This window comes from Quercus suber, unplaced genomic scaffold (assembly GCF_002906115.3).
Source record: "Quercus suber isolate HL8 unplaced genomic scaffold, Cork oak 2.0 scaffold_200, whole genome shotgun sequence".
Taxonomy (NCBI): domain Eukaryota; kingdom Viridiplantae; phylum Streptophyta; class Magnoliopsida; order Fagales; family Fagaceae; genus Quercus; species Quercus suber.
Genome location: NW_027069658.1, coordinates 1045258 through 1064970, shown reverse-complemented (window position 1 = coordinate 1064970; position 19713 = coordinate 1045258). Strand labels below are relative to the sequence as shown.

Sequence of the window (19713 nt, the reverse complement as noted above, 5' to 3'; positions counted from 1 at the left end):
TGCACCTGGACGTCTTTTTAATCCGTATTCTAAAAATTAATTCATTTTTCTTGATATTTAGGTCTTTAAAGTGATAATTATCTTGTAAATAAATATTCTAAAAAGACTTGATTTGTTATCTGATCATCCACTTTATTCCCATGCAAGTAGACCTATTTTTGACACTAACCAACAACCAATTGCAAAATTATTTAATTAATTTTAATTATCTAACCAATCAGAATTAATTTAAATTAATCACACGTAATTGGCTCCACCCAAATAAAATGCATGCAAACCGCTCCACCCAAACAAAATGCATACAGACCGTGAAAACTTGATCATGTGATATTTTTCAATTCGACAATCCAATTTGGAAATCGGACATACCGTCGTGATTGTTAGAATCTCAATATCATTTTTATGATATGCAATGAATGAATTAATGCATGTAACAATTCTAAATTTTGGGGTATATGAATAGTCACTCTAGCCATCTTCCAATATTAAATTATGGGTACAAATTCGAGTATCTACAGTAACGATATTTAGCAAATATTAGGCTCTAGGTTCCCAGTCAAAACAAGTGTTAGTCAAGGTTGTATACAAATAAATTGGTTTGTATTGAGTTGAGTTAAGAAGCGGCTTTAAAGAAATCAAGCTTTAAAAGACTCACTCGAGCAAATTGGAAATAGAAAGTTCGCGAGACCCTCACTTGACATTTTGCTCAACTGAATGGAGAGTATGACAAACAATAGATTGACTTAATAGACCTTACAACTAAACCTATAGTTGGTCCTTTATTTGTTTCACATTTCTAAGAGGGGTGAAAAACCTTCTTGGAAAAAAAAAAAAATCCCTTGTGAGTTCCTAATTAGAATTACTCCTAGAAAGTTTTTCTTTCAAATCACATAAATTATTTCCCTGTCATTGAGTTCATTGATGTATCCCTCCAAGACTGTATTGCTGATGTGAGAAAAATTACAAGCAACAAAGGATAGAGATTTTTGTATTTAAGTAACGTTTGATGTTCCCATGTAGGGTTTTGTCACAATCCAAATAGGTATTAGATGCAATTGGGAGGGTTTTACTTATGTTTAACTAATAAATAATTCCCATATAAAAAAAAAAAAAAAAAACTAATACATAATTGATTCGAGATTTAAAACTATATTGATGATGCCGAGAAAATCACCGGTGAGCCACACAATCCTTAAACAATACTACACTATCAAAAAGAGAAAATCTTAGGAGAGTACCAGTGTGGTACTGACCAAAGACCCTACGAAGGTTAAGTCTAAAAACCTTTCTACAACTCTAGAATGCCAAAGTTTGGGTGAATTATGCGTACCTGTTTTTTAAGGGTCTATGGGTTTTTATAGTAGAGTAGAATCTAACTCCTTGACTTGCGCCCCAAAACCCCTTTTCCTTTTTGGAGAAGATCTCTCTTGATGTGCATATCTCCCAGAATCCTCTTTGTGCTAGAATTATGCTCGTGTTAGGACTCTGTGGGCTAAGGTTAATCTTGAGATGCAAGTCATTTCTATTTAGGGTTTCTTGGAGACCACATAATCATCAATTGAATGCCACGTGGACTTTGGGTCCATTTACAGAGTGTCCGTTCACATGTGATCTGTCCACCACCAGCTCCTTCACATCGAACCGTTGAGTCAACTTAAGTTGATCCGTCATCTCTGATTTTCTTCCTCTTTATATATAATGAGTTTTTTTTTTTTTTTTTTTAGGGGGGGGTGTGGGAAGATATAACGAGTAATTGAGTATTGATGCAATTGAAACCTTTTAGTTTCATTTAAAACCATGGTAAAACTCCAAAAGCTATTATATGATTATCTATAATTTTTTGTTAATCAAATTGTCAAGATGGCACTAGGACAACTCAAATTGATTTGAGAAAGTTTAGGAATAAAATAAAATGTCATAATATTTTCACAACATCACAATTAGTGATAGGTCTCAGTATAATATTTTATTCTTTTAGTTAATTATAGAAAGATGGGATTTTCTTCAACCTTTTCTTTCCCCACTTAACCCACTTAAGGATGGGTTTTCAGCAGCCATGGAGATTGGCATATTCCGGGAGACTAACAAATTATTTTTCCAAGTGTCAAAGATTTCAAACGAATCAATTGAAGTACTAATGCATCTAATAAGCATATCATTTTCTCCACGACTTTTATAATTTCTTCCTTGATTTTATTCCTATTTTCTTATCCGAGGAATAATTCTTTCTTGCCTTATTGAAATATCATATCGATGAAAATTGGTTCTCACGAGTTGCATAATTCCAGTCTCCAAATGCTTTTTATGAATGTATTTTCACATTCCAAACTGCCTGGCCACAAATGGTCACACCACGCTGTTCAACCAAGTCGATAACTCCATATACATATCCTGAGTAAGAAGAGCCACTCTTTTTCCTCTTTTGTCCTTCTTCCAATGAATTCATAACATAATGATTCATAACCCAGATCCTTAAAACTGATTCTTCACATTCAACAACAACACAATTTCAATTTCATTGAGGGGGCGAAGTTTCTTATTGATTCCTTTGTTGCTTGTAATTTTTCTCATATTAGAAGACAAGAAAATAGTATTGCTCACGCCTCACAACCTTACTAGATATGTTAATGGTTAATTCTCAAATAAAAAATAAAAATTATGTTAGTGGTTATTTGGTGTAGATAGAGGATGTTTCTTTACACATAAACTCTGTAACTTTAACCGATTTAACTATTCAAAAAAACGCAAAAAATAAAACAAAAATAAAAGGTAAGTGAAACAATCTTTTGTCACATAGAGATAGATGCAGAATTGCGACATAATGCAAAAGGGAGATTTATTTTTTCCCCTATAGACTATAGTTATTGACCAACGTTAAATGAAGCTCCAATATGTTCAAAAAAAGAAGAAAATAAATGAAACATGACCATTCTGCTCATTACATGAAAGAGCAAAGCCCAAACGTTCGGGAGTTATTGGGCCTTCTTTTGGGCTTTGGCATAACAAATAGTCCAGTTCTCAGTCCCGGGTCGGACCGAATAAGTCAATACATATTTTTTTTTTTTGGGAAAAATGCTCATATCTCCCTAAATTATCTACACGTATTTCAAAAAAATATAAACAACATTATTAAAACAACTTTATATTGGCCAATTTACTCTTTAAACTATATATTTCTGTCAAAGTAGTACTTCAGTTAGTAATGTTAAAACACTAATAGAATAACCACCTCGCGCGATGGTCACTCCACAAATAAAAATGCTTGTGGGATGTGAAAGGGAAGAGTTGAAATTCAAGTTTTTAGAAGGAAGTTTCATAAACATATACACTTAAATTACGTTAGAGTAAAAATTTTATCTTGTATCCAAAAAAAAAAAAAAACACTAACAGAATAATGCAAAATTGCAACATAATGCAAAAGGGAGATTTATTTTTTCCCCTATAGACTTAGTTATTAACCAACTTTAAATGAAGCTCCAATATGTTCAAAAAAAGAAGAAAATAAATGAAACATGACTATTCTGCTCATTACATGAAAGAGCAAAGCCCAAACGTTCGGGAGTTATTGGGCCTTCTTTTAGGCTTTGTCATAACAAATAGTCAAGTTCTCGGTCCCGAGTCGACCGAATAAGTCAATACATATATATATATATATATTTTTTTTTTTTTTGGAAAAAATGCCCCTATCTCCCTAAACTTTCAGCCACGGGTCAAAACACCCCTGAATTATTATGGCACCTATTTGATAGAGTAATTTAACAATATATTTTCAGTTTTAAACAACATTACACGTATTTTTACGCATTTTCAGTTTTTATCCACACGTATTTCAAAAAAATATAAACAACATTATTAAAACAATGTTATATTAGCCAATTTACTCCTTAAACTATACATTTCTGTCAAATTAGTACTTCAATTAGTAACGTTAAAACACTAACAGAATAACGACCGCATTTTTTTACCCATACGCATTTCAAAAAAATATAAATAATATTATTAAAACAACGTTATATTGGCTAATTTACTCCTTAAACTATACATTTTTGTCAAATTAGTACTTCAATTAGTAACGTTAAAACACTAATAGAATAACTACCGCACACCTTTGGTGCGGTGGTCATGTGAAGAACAAAGGTCGAAATTTAAGTTTTTAGAAAGGAACTTCATAAACATATACACTTAGATTGCTAGAGTAAAAATTTTTTCATGGTAAAAAAAAGAATAAGCATGCGAGATGCACGTGATCCCCACTAACACGATGAAGAGGAGAGACCTCTGACAAGCAGAAAAGAGAGAGAGAGAGAGAGAGAGAGAGAGAGAGAGAGAGAGAGAGAGAGAGGCGGTAGAATCAGAGCCACCGCAGAGCTTATCGACCGAATAAGTCAATACATATATATATATATATATATTTTTTTTTTTTTTTGGAAAAAATGCCCCTATCTCCCTAAACTTTCAGCCACGGGTCAAAGCACCCCTGAATTATTATGGCACCTATTTGATAGAGTAATTTAACAATATATTTTCAATTTTAAACAACATTACACATATTTTTACGCATTTTCAGTTTTTATCCACACGTATTTCAAAAAAATATAAACAATATTATTAAAACAACGTTATATTAGCCAATTTACTCCTTAAACTATATATTTCTGTCAAATTAGTACTTCAATTAGTAACGTTAAAACACTAACAGAATAACCACAGCATTTTTTTACCCATACGCATTTCAAAAAAATATAAATAATATTATTAAAACAACGTTATATTGGCTAATTTACTCCTTAAACTATACATTTTTGTCAAATTAGTTCTTCAATTAATAACGTTAAAACACTAATAGAATAATTACCGCGCACCTTTAATGCGGTGGTCATTACACAAGTATAAATTTTTGTGGTTTGTGGAATGTGAAGAACAAATGTCGAAATTTAAGTTTTTAGAAACGAACTTCACAAACACGATGAAGAGGAGAGACCTCTGACAAGCAGAAAAGAGAGAGAGAGAGAGGCGGTAGAATCAGAGCCACCGCAGAGCTTCCCTCCACTGTCTCACCGCCCTTGTCCCGGCAGTGCCTTGGTGGTTCAGCCGCACCCTTCAAGAATCCAGCACCTGGTTTTTTTTTTTTTTTCCTTTCATTCTTTCCCTGAGGTTAAATCCACAAAGAAACTCTTTTCTTTTCTTTTTAATATACATGTGCGAATTTCTACAGTAGAAATTCTTGGTTTGGTTTTATACTTTTATTCTTGGGTTGGTTTAATTCTTGTTTGATTGATTTTTTGAGGTTCTATAGAGCTGTTGCTTTTGAGTATGCCATAGAACTGTTTGATTAAATGCCTGTGTGAGATATGGCCACTGCATTATCTTAGACTTAGAGGATATGGTGGCTGTTTCCTCACACTTAGTATTGGCTAGAATAATTGTTTTAGATTATTTAGTGTCAATTTGCCGATCATAAGACAGATGCATTATTTTAAGAACTCAAGTCCAAGTTTTTAAGAAAATTTTATGTGGAATTCAGTGACAAAATTTTATCCCAATTGGTCTACTATTATCTCACATATCTCAGTTCTTTCTGCCATTTCAGATTGAAAAACCACTACAGAGACGTGGTGGCTCCAGCTATGGTGCTGCAATGGTATAGTTGTCTGTCTGGACCCCTTTGCTAGTTCAAAATATTTTCAATTTTCTGTTGGAAGCTGTGTGTAAATTGTTGAATAAATATTGTTGGAAGTTGTTTGTATGATACGAGTCTATTACCTTATGGATTACTGGATAAATGCCAGCTAATTGATTCAGTATTTTAGTGTGTTTGTCTAGATTATGGACACTTAAGTACTTTGTAATAGAAATGCAATAGAATGTAGAGTGTTGATAGTTATTTGATTAAGATTTTTGTATTATGATTTGGGCTCAAGTTTGTGCAATATTCTAACTTGATATCAATGATTTATCATTTCTTTAGGCAGCCTTATTCCGCCACCTCAAAAAAATAAATCTTTAAGTTGTACATTGTGATTTAGTTATGCAGAGTTGGTGAATATGGATGAAAGTTGTTCTATATCATAAATGGAAAATGATTTTATATCAGAGATGTTCCTATCCAGAGATATACTTAATCACTTATTATTCAAACCCCCATCCCCCTTCTTTGTCACTGCAGTCATATTTAGATTGTTGTAATTCCTGTGAAGAAGTTCACAAAGCATATCGAAGGATAGATTGGGCACTGAACCCCAGTAAGATTGACCGGGTTTGTTTGCACGAAAGCTTACCTATCCAAATCTATCTTGAATCTACAAATATTTTGTATTGATTTTTTTAGCGTGGAAAAGTAACATTGATACTGGAATAACATGTCTATTAGATATTTTAATTGTTCTGACTCCATGATGTGCGTGTCTTTGAATTCCATCTTGTTGGGAACTTTTGTGTGCCGGTGGATGACTTCCTGTTCATATCTTTTCTTCTAATATTTGACTAAGCATGCATTGTTACAATTTTATCGTTAGTATTATATCTTAGAGACTAGTATGCTCTAGATAGACAGCTCGTTCCCAAAAAAGAAAACACTATCTAAATAAACATGTGATGGTTTGTAATTGTTCCCAATACTTTGGTATTGGAGCCTGAAGGGACATCAAAGAGTTAACAAAACTGAGGTTGAATTAAAACAGTCTTCTCATAATACTCTGGCATTTTTTCAAAATACAAGGATTAATATATGGTCTTTTATTAACCAAATTCCCTCCTCATTCCTGCATCGTGCAAATTTCATACTCATGGCCCTTACAAGCATTAAGTGGATTGTTTTATTAGCGTACATTACTTGCTATACATTTCCAGATCATTTGTTAAATTTAGGAAACCGTATGGTTCTGTGTAGTTATGATCCACCAGACTCTCATGGACAAAAATACCCCCATAATTAAACTTTAAAATGTGGCATTTGTTGTCCCTAAAATTTTCCTTGGAAAGAAAGGGTTTTTGATAAACTTAAAAATCATAACATAATGGGTCCTACTCAATCAATGTGTCTTCTTTTCTTCCAATCTTTGCACTCACCAGAACTTTGTACATAACACATTCGCCTCATTGCACAGCCTATTTGGTAATTGGAAGCAGCTTATAGAGTAGGTAAGTATTGCCTGAGTAACGGCCTTGATCAAAACTTCCTTGCCTGCTCTTTGAGTCTTGACAATAATTTTTCCTTCCAACTTTACAGGTAAACAAGCTTGTGACAATTCCTATTGATGCAGTTAAAAAACACAATCCCCTGGCAGTGACTCTATCACATTCTCAATATTTTGAATTATCAATTTGCACTCCCAAGTAGCTTGAGGTAGTGTTTCTTAGTATTTTAAATGATTAAGTGGCATACAGGAGCTGGATATTTAGTTGTCATTAATGTTAGAAGTGATCCCTCTCTTTTGCTTTCTTCGCTTTGCCTGATAACCAAGATGGTAAGTCATTACAAAAATAATGTGGAAATTTTAATCCGGAATTTTTAAATGCTGGAAATATGGATAAGTATTCGGTTGGTTTTTTTTTTTTTAATGTTTCAGCAAGAATTAATGTTGGGTCCCAAATAATAATTGTGCAATATTCTAACTTGATATCAATGATTTATCATTTCTTTAGGCAGCCTTATTCCGCCACCTCAAAAAAATAAATCTTTAAGTTGTACATTGTGATTTAGTTATGCAGAGTTGGTGAATATGGATGAAAGTTGTTCTATATCATAAATGGAAAATGATTTTATATCAGAGATGTTCCTATCCAGAGATATACTTAATCACTTATTATTCAAACCCCCATCCCCCTTCTTTGTCACTGCAGTCATATTTAGATTGTTGTAATTCCTGTGAAGAAGTTCACAAAGCATATCGAAGGATAGATTGGGAACTGAACCCCAGTAAGATTGACCGGGTTTGTTTGCACGAAAGCTTACCTATCCAAATCTATCTTGAATCTACAAATATTTTGTATTGATTTTTTTAGCGTGGAAAAGTAACATTGATACTGGAATAACATGTCTATTAGATATTTTAATTGTTCTGACTCCATGATGTGCGTGTCTTTGAATTCCATCTTGTTGGGAACTTTTGTGTGCCGGTAGATGACTTCCTGTTCATATCTTTTCTTCTAATATTTGACTAAGCATGCATTGTTACAATTTTATCGTTAGTATTATATCTTAGAGACTAGTATGCTCTAGATAGACAGCTCGTTCCCAAAAAAGAAAACACTATCTAAATAAACATGTGATGGTTTGTAATTGTTCCCACTACTTTGGTATTGGAGCCTGAAGGGACATCAAAGAGTTAACAAAACTGAGGTTGAATTAAAACAGTCTTCTCATAATACTCTGGCATTTTTTCAAAATACAAGGATTAATATATGGTCTTTTATTAACCAAATTCCCTCCTCATTCCTGCATCGTGCAAATTTCATACTCATGGCCCTTACAAGCATTAAGTGGATTGTTTTATTAGCGTACATTACTTGCTATACATTTCCAGATCATTTGTTAAACTTAGGAAACCGTATGGTTCTGTGTAGTTATGATCCACCAGATTCTCATGGACAAAAATACCCCCATAATTAAACTTTAAAATGTGGCATTTGTTGTCCCTAAAATTTTCCTTGGAAAGAGAGGGTTTTTGATAAACTTAAAAATCATAACATAATGGGTCCTACTCAATCAATGTGTCTTCTTTTCTTCCAATCTTTGCACTCACCAGAACTTTGTACATAACACATTCGCCTCATTGCACAGCCTATTTGGTAATTGGAAGCAGCTTATAGAGTAGGTAAGTATTGCCTGAGTAACGGCCTTGATCAAAACTTCCTTGCCTGCTCTTTGAGTCTTGACAATAATTTTTCCTTCCAACTTTACAGGTAAACAAGCTTGTGACAATTCCTATTGATGCAGTTAAAAAACACAATCCCCTGGCAGTGACTCTATCACATTCTCAATATTTTGAATTATCAATTTGCACTCCCAAGTAGCTTGAGGTAGTGTTTTTCTAGTATTTTAAATGATTAAAATACTAACCAAGATGGTAAGTCATTACAAAAATAATGTGGAAATTTTAATCCAGAATTTTTAAATGCTGGAAATATGGATAAGTATTCGGTTGGTTTTTTTTTTTTTTTAAATGTTTCAGCAAGAATTAATGTTGGGTCCCAAATAATATTATTTTAAATGATTAGTATTATCACATTCTCAATATTTTGAATTAAGGGGGTTTTTTTAGTATTTTAAATGATTAAGTGGCATACAGGAGCTGGATATTTAGTTGTCATTAATGTTAGAAGTGATCCCTCTCTTTTGCTTTCTTCGCTTTGCCTGATAACCAAGATGGTAAGTCATTACAAAAATAATGTGGAAATTTTAATCCAGAATTTTTAAATGCTAGAAATATGGATAAGTATTCGGTTAGTTTTTTTTTTTTTTTTAAATGTTTCAGCAAGAATTAATGTTGGGTCCCAAATAATATTATCATAAATATTAGCAATCCAAATAGCAATCATACACAAGAACACAAATATTTATGTGGAAAACGGGAAAAATCACAGGACAAACTCCAAATAATTTCACTATTATCAAATCAATTACAATAATTCTTATGTATTCTCACGGCTTTTAAAAAAAAAAAAAAAAATCTCTCTTGTTTTTCTTTGCTCTCACACATACAAATTATCTTTCTCAAAGGCAGTAATCCTTTTTCTTTTCTTTTTTCACTATGCGGCACCCCCCTTCTTTTTCACTGTGTGGCACCTACCCCTTCTTTTTCTTATGTGGCACACACCCAAAAAGAAATCACATATAATCCTTATTTAAATAACCCTAGCCGCCACACCATCCTTGTATCACACAAATACAAAATCCACTTAAACTAGGAATACTAGTTAGCCACGAAATAAAAACAAGCCCATATGTGGGCTTTTACTTTGTGGGCTATGAGTTTTATGCACCTAACAATCTCCCCTCTAGCCCACTGATGAGAGGAGATCTTCAATCTTGCTCTTCAGTTCAGATCCATGTCAGTCAAGCCGACTTCAAGCTTGACTTTCTTCATTATCTTCACCAACACTGAAAACACCTCATCAATGTCAATACCTTTCATTCTCAAAGAATTCATCTCATCTTAGATTTCTTTAATCCAATCCCTTGGCTCTCCCTCATTAGAAGCCCAATTATTCTTGAAGCTAAGAGTATAATGTTTTCTAGTAGTCCTCTTCTCAAGAGGTTCAACAATTTCTAATGGAGGATATTGCTCCCCCTACTTAAGACCTCTAGGATCTTTCACTTCATCATCATCCCATGTAGCCTTAGCATCTTCATATTCTTCATCACCTATCACTTCCTCTTCTGAAGCACTATTAGGCAATGAGAATTTCACCATCTTGGTTTCAACACCATTAATCCTAACATTCATCTTTGGAGTCTTCTCAAAAATTTTAATCTCGTTGAACTTCTTCTTACAGGTCTTTTCACATGAGTCCTGTACAAACCACAACATGCATGTCCTCTTGCAACAACTAATGGCCTCTTAGTAAGTTTCCATCTTCCATTACCAAGGTAGTTACAATAACCCGCTCGATCCATTGCCAATGTAGAAAACACATTCATCCTTAAATCTGGAACATGTCGCACATCCTTCAATATCATAGTGCTACCAACACTGGTTTCAATGCACACATCACCAATTCTCACAATTTTTGAGTAACTAGAGTTACCCATCTTCACTATACCAAAGTCTCTTACTTTGTACGTGGTAAACAACATCTTCGTAGGAATAATATGGTGGGGGGCCTGCAGAATCAACAACCCACTCAACATCATTATTAGCAACATGCTCACACTTTTGCTCTTCAATAGAGAGCACCACAACATCCTCATCAATCACAGCAGCTATAGTATTTTTCTCACTATCATTCTTTTCATATTTTCCTTTATTTTGTTCCTTATTCCAATGCCAACAATCTCTTCTTAAGTGACCCTTTTTCCCACAATGGAAGCATTCTCTAGTTTACTTGAACTAAGATCTATCTCTTGATTGTGACCTACCATTAAATTTCCGATCATTAGGTTCTCTACTTCTACCTCTACTCTTGTTCTCCGTGACAAAAGTTCGATCTTGTGCATTTTCTATATTTGCATCTCTCCTGCAAACCTCTTCACTTAAAATCAAATCTCGAATATCATCATATTTAAGTTTGCTTTTCCCTGCAGAATTACTCACTGCCATTCTCATGGCTTCCCAACTGTTTGGTAAAGAAGCCAAAAGCATCAATGCACGAACCTCATCATCAAATTCAATTCCCACCATGAATAATTGATTTGTGATTGTATTGAACTCATTCAGATGTTGCCCTACAGGAGTGCCTTCTGCCTTCTTCAGACTATATAACTTTTTCATTAGATACACCTTGTTGTTAGCCGACGGCTTTTCAAACATGCTAGATAAAGCCTTTATCAAATCCATTGTAGTCTTTTCTTTCACAACATTGTGTGCAACTGATCTTGATAGAGTTAATCGAATAACTCCTAATACCCGTCTATCAAGAAGGTTCCAGTCTTCATCTTTCATAGTTTCTGGTTTCGTTCCCAAAAGAGGCAGATGCAATTTCTTCCCATAGAGATAATCTTCAATCTGCATCCTCCAATACGCAAAGTCTGTTCCATCAAATTTCTCAATTCCTATACCCTTGCCTTCTTCTCTGGCCATCGCTTCCACTCTAACCTTAGCTCTGATACCACTTGTTAGGTACTAAATAATATTATCACAAATATTAGCAATCCAAAATAACAATAATTTCACTTTCTCTTTGAAGGGAAAATATACAGGACAAATTTCGAATAATTTCACTATTATCAAATCAATTACAATAATTATTATGTATGTCTCACGTCTAATAAAAAAAAATCTCTCTTATTTTTTTTGGCTCTCACGTACACAAATTATTTTTCTAAAAAACGGCAATCCTTTATCTTTACTTTTTTCCCCCTTATTTTTTACTGTGCTGCAGCACCTACCCCTTCCTTTTTCTTATGCGGCACACACCCAAAAAAAAATCGCATGCAATCCTTATTTAAATAACCCAAGTCGCCGCACCATCCTTGTATCACACAAATGCAAAATCCACTTGAACTAGGAATACTAGTTAGCCACGGAATAAAAACAAGCCCATATTTGGGCTTTTACTTTGTGGGCTGAACCATGTGCTTTATGCACCCAACAATTAATGATAAAGGAATGCTGAGCCTATAGTCAAATTTCAAGCCTAGATTCATCTTAAAAAAAAAAAAAAATCTCTCTTGTTTTTCTTTGCTCTCACACATACAAATTATCTTTCTCAAAGGCAGTAATCCTTTTTCTTTTCTTTTTTCACTATGCGGCACCCCCCTTCTTTTTCACTGTGTGGCACCTACCCCTTCTTTTTCTTATGTGGCACACACCCAAAAAGAAATCACATATAATCCTTATTTAAATAACCCTAGCCGCCACACCATCCTTGTATCACACAAATACAAAATCCACTTAAACTAGGAATACTAGTTAGCCACGAAATAAAAACAAGCCCATATGTGGGCTTTTACTTTGTGGGCTATGAGTTTTATGCACCTAACAATCTCCCCTCTAGCCCACTGATGAGAGGAGATCTTCAATCTTGCTCTTCAGTTCAGATCCATGTCAGTCAAGCCGACTTCAAGCTTGACTTTCTTCATTATCTTCACCAACACTGAAAACACCTCATCAATGTCAATACCTTTCATTCTCAAAGAATTCATCTCATCTTAGATTTCTTTAATCCAATCCCTTGGCTCTCCCTCATTAGAAGCCCAATTATTCTTGAAGCTAAGAGTATAATGTTTTCTAGTAGTCCTCTTCTCAAGAGGTTCAACAATTTCTAATGGAGGATATTGCTCCCCCTACTTAAGACCTCTAGGATCTTTCACTTCATCATCATCCCATGTAGCCTTAGCATCTTCATATTCTTCATCACCTATCACTTCCTCTTCTGAAGCACTATTAGGCAATGAGAATTTCACCATCTTGGTTTCAACACCATTAATCCTAACATTCATCTTTGGAGTCTTCTCAAAAATTTTAATCTCGTTGAACTTCTTCTTACAGGTCTTTTCACATGAGTCCTGTACAAACCACAACATGCATGTCCTCTTGCAACAACTAATGGCCTCTTAGTAAGTTTCCATCTTCCATTACCAAGGTAGTTACAATAACCCGCTCGATCCATTGCCAATGTAGAAAACACATTCATCCTTAAATCTGGAACATGTCGCACATCCTTCAATATCATAGTGCTACCAACACTGGTTTCAATGCACACATCACCAATTCTCACAATTTTTGAGTAACTAGAGTTACCCATCTTCACTATACCAAAGTCTCTTACTTTGTACGTGGTAAACAACATCTTCGTAGGAATAATATGGTGGGGGGCCTGCAGAATCAACAACCCACTCAACATCATTATTAGCAACATGCTCACACTTTTGCTCTTCAATAGAGAGCACCACAACATCCTCATCAATCACAGCAGCTATAGTATTTTTCTCACTATCATTCTTTTCATATTTTCCTTTATTTTGTTCCTTATTCCAATGCCAACAATCTCTTCTTAAGTGACCCTTTTTCCCACAATGGAAGCATTCTCTAGTTTACTTGAACTAAGATCTATCTCTTGATTGTGACCTACCATTAAATTTCCGATCATTAGGTTCTCTACTTCTACCTCTACTCTTGTTCTCCGTGACAAAAGTTCGATCTTGTGCATTTTCTATATTTGCATCTCTCCTGCAAACCTCTTCACTTAAAATCAAATCTCGAATATCATCATATTTAAGTTTGCTTTTCCCTGCAGAATTACTCACTGCCATTCTCATGGCTTCCCAACTGTTTGGTAAAGAAGCCAAAAGCATCAATGCACGAACCTCATCATCAAATTCAATTCCCACCATGAATAATTGATTTGTGATTGTATTGAACTCATTCAGATGTTGCCCTACAGGAGTGCCTTCTGCCTTCTTCAGACTATATAACTTTTTCATTAGATACACCTTGTTGTTAGCCGACGGCTTTTCAAACATGCTAGATAAAGCCTTTATCAAATCCATTGTAGTCTTTTCTTTCACAACATTGTGTGCAACTGATCTTGATAGAGTTAATCGAATAACTCCTAATACCCGTCTATCAAGAAGGTTCCAGTCTTCATCTTTCATAGTTTCTGGTTTCGTTCCCAAAAGAGGCAGATGCAATTTCTTCCCATAGAGATAATCTTCAATCTGCATCCTCCAATACGCAAAGTCTGTTCCATCAAATTTCTCAATTCCTATACCCTTGCCTTCTTCTCTGGCCATCGCTTCCACTCTAACCTTAGCTCTGATACCACTTGTTAGGTACTAAATAATATTATCACAAATATTAGCAATCCAAAATAACAATAATTTCACTTTCTCTTTGAAGGGAAAATATACAGGACAAATTTCGAATAATTTCACTATTATCAAATCAATTACAATAATTATTATGTATGTCTCACGTCTAATAAAAAAAAATCTCTCTTATTTTTTTTGGCTCTCACGTACACAAATTATTTTTCTAAAAAACGGCAATCCTTTATCTTTACTTTTTTCCCCCTTATTTTTTACTGTGCTGCAGCACCTACCCCTTCCTTTTTCTTATGCGGCACACACCCAAAAAAAAATCGCATGCAATCCTTATTTAAATAACCCAAGTCGCCGCACCATCCTTGTATCACACAAATGCAAAATCCACTTGAACTAGGAATACTAGTTAGCCACGGAATAAAAACAAGCCCATATTTGGGCTTTTACTTTGTGGGCTGAACCATGTGCTTTATGCACCCAACAATTAATGATAAAGGAATGCTGAGCCTATAGTCAAATTTCAAGCCTAGATTCATCTTTTGTCGAGTTAGTTAAGCTTGACGTTGAAAAATCATCCTTCCATTCCAGTACCTTGCTTGCTTGCTTGTTGATCAATTGAGATTTCAGAGTGAAAGAGAGAAGGAGACGCACACGTGATGATGATGGAATCTAGTATGAAAAGGGAAGAAAACGTGGAAGATTACGTGAAGAAGGCAAGGTTAAACTCAACGCTTGCCGCTCTACTCCATGATCCTATACTTGCTGATGTGCCCAAGAATCCAACCTTATCGGACGTGGACACTCTCATTAGCCTCGAATTGGGTAGCGCCATGCGTATCTCCATCCTCAAATTGGATGACACTTCCTTCGGTACTCTCTCTTTCTCCCTCTCAGCTTGGCATTTTGACAAACATGTGACTGTTAACTAAACATATTTTAAAAGTTCATTCTCACTTGGTGGTGATGAAGATGTGGCACTGATGAATTCGGCAACGGTCAAGGATTTGAAGCTTGCAATCAAGAAGAAAGTGAACAATATGGAGCAATCCAAAATGGGTCATCGTCACATTTCATGGTAACTTTTTTTGGTGAATTATATAGTACATAAATTGGCAACCTATGAAGCATACCGAGTTACTTGTATAATCTTTGCAATTTTTTTTCTTTTATTTCACTACAATATGACTCATTAAAAGACCCAATCCCAATCCTACCTTTACTGCTTGAGCCAAAGCCCAATTGATCCCTTGAAACATAAATAATGGGAATTTGCAAATATAATAAATTTAGAGCAGCCTATCAACCTTTTTGTTATATTTGATGAATGCTGCCTCTCAGATAGAAAAATGGAGAAAATAAAATGTACAAAGAAATGCTAAAATTAGCTTTTATAGGAAGCATTTTTGTTTCCTTTTTAATCCGTATGGAAACTGAAACAACTGGTTCATACTGATGTACTATGTTTGTATGTCACATTTGTGCAGGAAGCATGTTTGGGCAAATTTTTGCCTATCATACAATAAGGAGAAGCTACTTGATGATAACTCTGTGCTTCAGGATTATGGCATACGTAATAATTCTCAGGTTTAGTTCTACACCTTATTAACTTCCAAAAAAAATTTTGCATGGGTACCATTTCTTCAATTTACCTACCTAGATGTCCTGTTGAAAAATTCTCGTATTTATTGTGAAGGCTTGATTTCCATGGATTTCTACTCCATTTTGATGATTTCGTTAACTATGGGTGCATCTAGTTGTCTTACAATTTTTCTTTCTTTTTTTGACGGGTAAGTTTCACAAACACCCAGTGGATTTGAAACACACGACCTCATCCTCCACCCACACTTGTGGGGGAGGAAGTGCCGTTTAGCTAGTTGACTTACAAAATTTTGTGTTTTCATTTTGTCATACATATCCATCAGAACTAAAAATTAGGAATCTGCATTCTTCATTGAGCCATTTTGGAGAGTGAGAGCCCTCCCTAGAAGTGTTGGTAAAGTCAAAACTTTGTTGCTCCAATGAAAACATATAATTTTATCAGGCTTCTTTAATGTTTCACTTTACTTCTATCTTCAAAGGCCATGAATAACAGGGTGGAGGTAGTTAAATTTTGTGGAACATCCAAATCCCCTTAATCTCTATATTGTGATCAAAATGAAGTAAGTTCCTCATAATTGGTTCTCTCTTTCATTGTCTTGTATATGTGTATCCATGGAATTGTTCTGATATTATTACTCAAGATATAATGCTTGGGTACTTGTGTAAGTAAATGGTGATATGCTGTGCCAATGTAGGTACACTTCATCCCCTACGTCATGTCAAAGGATTCTCAAAAGCACTCAAGGGGTAGAAAACACCGCTTCTTTCATGGTCTTAACAAGTATGCTTGAAAAATCAATCATGTTGCTTGATCTCATGGTGCTGCACGAGTTCTGGATCTCCTTTGTTTATACTTTTCTACAACTGTAGCCAATCATGCTAATTCTTGTTGTCAAATCCAAAATATAGATAAGCTATTCGACCTTTTGGTTTTTTTGTGCTGACCAACAATGTGATAATGTAATAAAACATTGCTTAAGGATGATTAATTTGTTCATCTATTAATTGCCAGGAATGATTAAATGAAATCATGAAAGTGAGAGTATTTGAAATTAAAACACTCATGGATGGAGACATAGATGATGCTTGATTGTAACTTACCCAAAATTCTACAATTCTTTCAATATTCCTTTGCTAGGGTTCATTGGCTTTGGGCCGTTTTTCCTTTTTTTTGGTAATCAACATATCATATGGGGCTGAATCAGAATTTCAGTTGTGGATGGAACAAAGCATTAATAAAAAAGATTTTATAGGCAAATGAAATGCAATACTATCCCTTTTTTTTTCCAGAAGAAGATCCACCTTTATTTGTGTGATATACGTTACACAATTATCAATTGTAAATAAACTAAAAAAAATTACAATAAAATTTAAACTGTCACTATATTAACATAAACATTATTCTTTGAGCAAAACATTTGAATTTAACCTTTGAACCATTCATAGTTGTACTGGTTTTCATTAATCGAAATCTTGTGTTAGTGATATTGATCACTGCATTAAATTTCTCTACCCACCCCCAACACCCCCCCCCCCCCCCCCCCCCCACCCCAAAAATAAATAAATAAATAAAACCTCTGCCAAAACCTACAAACTTACATAGTAACCCAAAATTCACAAATTAACAAAGAAAAACTCACAAAATAATAAATGATGCTAAAATATAGAGATGGCAATTAAACCCATGCCCATGGATACTTGCCTCACTCGCCCTTAATGAAATGAGTATACCTGCCCTGCATAATACCCGCCCTACATAACAAATGAGGTGAGGATGAGAGTTAACATTTTCCCTGCACCCACCCCATTTATATTTAAATAATAAGAAAAATATTTTTATAGATTTTTTATAAGACATACATATGTATTTTTAGTCTCCTAACTTTAAATTTATGATGTTTTTTATATTATATTATTGAATTTATACTTTTATGTTTTAATATTTACTTTATTTATATTTTTAATTGTTGTATTGCAATGTTTGAATTGTTTTTGTATTTCTTATTACTTTAATTGTTGTATTGTTATGTTTTAAGGAGATTTTGTAATGTTAGACCTTTTTTTTTTTTTACGAGTTTTAATTTAATACATTCAAAATAAACTTTTAATATATATATATATATATAAAATATAATTTGGGCATGATGGGATGGGTACACGTGGGCACCCATTAGAATGGGACCAAAAAAAAAAGAACCTTGCCCTGAAGCTGAAGTGGGGCAAGGGCAGAGAATAGGAAACCTGCTCCGCTTCTATTCCTACTAAAATATATTCAAAATTGATTGTGCATGATGTGCTGAGTTGCACTTTATAAACTTCATCGGATTACAATAGCACAAATTATCCAGTATGTTCGTCAATGACTGGGTGTAGATGCAGACACATGCATGTACAGTACAGAACCAAGATAAAACTGGTTTAAAACATAAATTTAATGTTCAACAATAATTTGAAAGAATCACTATCCGTTAAAGGCGCATTCTATTTGTAAATAATCTGTGTAGCAAGAATCAAGAATATGTATAAACTGATTTAGGATTTAGCATTTTTTTTTCTTAGTTTTCTTTTTCTTTTTTATATATATAAAAAAAATAACTAAGAAACAAAAAAACAGTATATGAGACTTTCGAAGACAGATTCTCTAGATAGATGCTAAGATTTTAAAATATTTGACCCAACACTCTAAACATCAAATGGTTGTCTTCTGCTCTAATTTATTTTTCTCATTCAATTTCAAATGAAGGTACATTCTTAACAATACTTCTTGTGGTTCAAGATTAAACTGCATATTTCCAATGGCTTATAAAAAGGGACCAATCACTTTGGAATGCCATGAACTAATTAACAACCCTTTTGAGACCTAATAACAAATTTTTCCAAGTGACTAGTTGGAATTGAAAAAAAATTTTGAAGGTTCAGTAACATCACCTTGCCCAAAAAATTATATTTTAAAATAAAACTTTGGTGTAGTTTTGAATTTTGATTGTTAGAAGGTTTGTGTTTTGAGTGATAGAGCAAATCTTCATCTTTCTCTTAATTAGAAGGTGCAATCCAAAATCAAGACGACCCAAATATGCAAAATTGATTCCCATTCACAAACACCATAGATGGCTGAGATACCCTACACCAATTTAAGCAAAGCCAAAATACCCAAAACAAAACTACTTCTAACCGAAAAACCTAAATCATAAACAATAGAACCAAAATAATACGTAAATCATAAACAATCAAACCAAAATAATACCCAAATGTAAATGATAATTAACACCTAAATTTGAAACTGTCTTCTCAAAGAAGGATCCTATGAAAATTGGAAGCTGTCAACACCATTAAATAGAAGATACAAAAATATATTTTATCATCAAAATTGTGGTGGAACATACATTTGGGTCCGAGAATTTATGAGAAATATAGTCAAACCGCGCTTTGAAATCTGCCAACTAACTGTCTGCATCTTCAGCAATAAAAGAAAAGGAAGTCATCATGGAGCATGCTTAAGACACATGAACACAAAGTGCCACCCCTTAGCAAAACCACCTATATGCACACCCAAATGCACATGTTGTGAAAACACCTAAACACACCCACCCAAAGCAGAACAACCACAAACAAAACGGGAATTAAGAAATAGAGAGGAATATGTGAATGGTTTAGAGTTCTTTAAAATATTGACATCATCTTATCATAGT

At 34.1% G+C, this 19713-nt stretch overlaps 1 protein-coding gene and 1 long non-coding RNA gene across 3 annotated transcripts; both read left to right on the top strand.

The window, feature by feature from the left end:
- The first annotated feature begins 4884 nt into the window (after positions 1 to 4884).
- LOC112002116 (uncharacterized) lies at positions 4885 to 5906 on the top strand. The gene is made up of 2 exons (XR_002881855.2): positions 4885 to 5118; positions 5591 to 5906. It is a non-coding gene; the product is annotated as an uncharacterized LOC112002116 (long non-coding RNA).
- An 8894-nt stretch (positions 5907 to 14800) lies between these two features.
- Positions 14801 to 17052, top strand: LOC112002115 (U11/U12 small nuclear ribonucleoprotein 25 kDa protein). 2 transcript variants are annotated; one of them, XM_065779159.1, is made up of 5 exons: positions 14801 to 15295; positions 15395 to 15500; positions 15910 to 16009; positions 16504 to 16584; positions 16720 to 16810. In XM_065779159.1, the coding sequence occupies exons 1-4, from the start codon at positions 15082 to 15084 to the stop codon at positions 16558 to 16560; spliced, it is 477 nt and encodes a 158-aa protein (XP_065635231.1). In that variant the 5' UTR covers positions 14801 to 15081; the 3' UTR covers positions 16561 to 16584; positions 16720 to 16810. The 2 variants fall into 2 exon arrangements, with proteins under 2 accessions (XP_065635231.1, XP_023890039.1); XM_024034271.2 differs by lacking the exon at positions 16504 to 16584 and having other exon boundaries at positions 14806 to 15295; positions 16720 to 17052.
- Positions 17053 to 19713: the final 2661 nt, after the last annotated feature.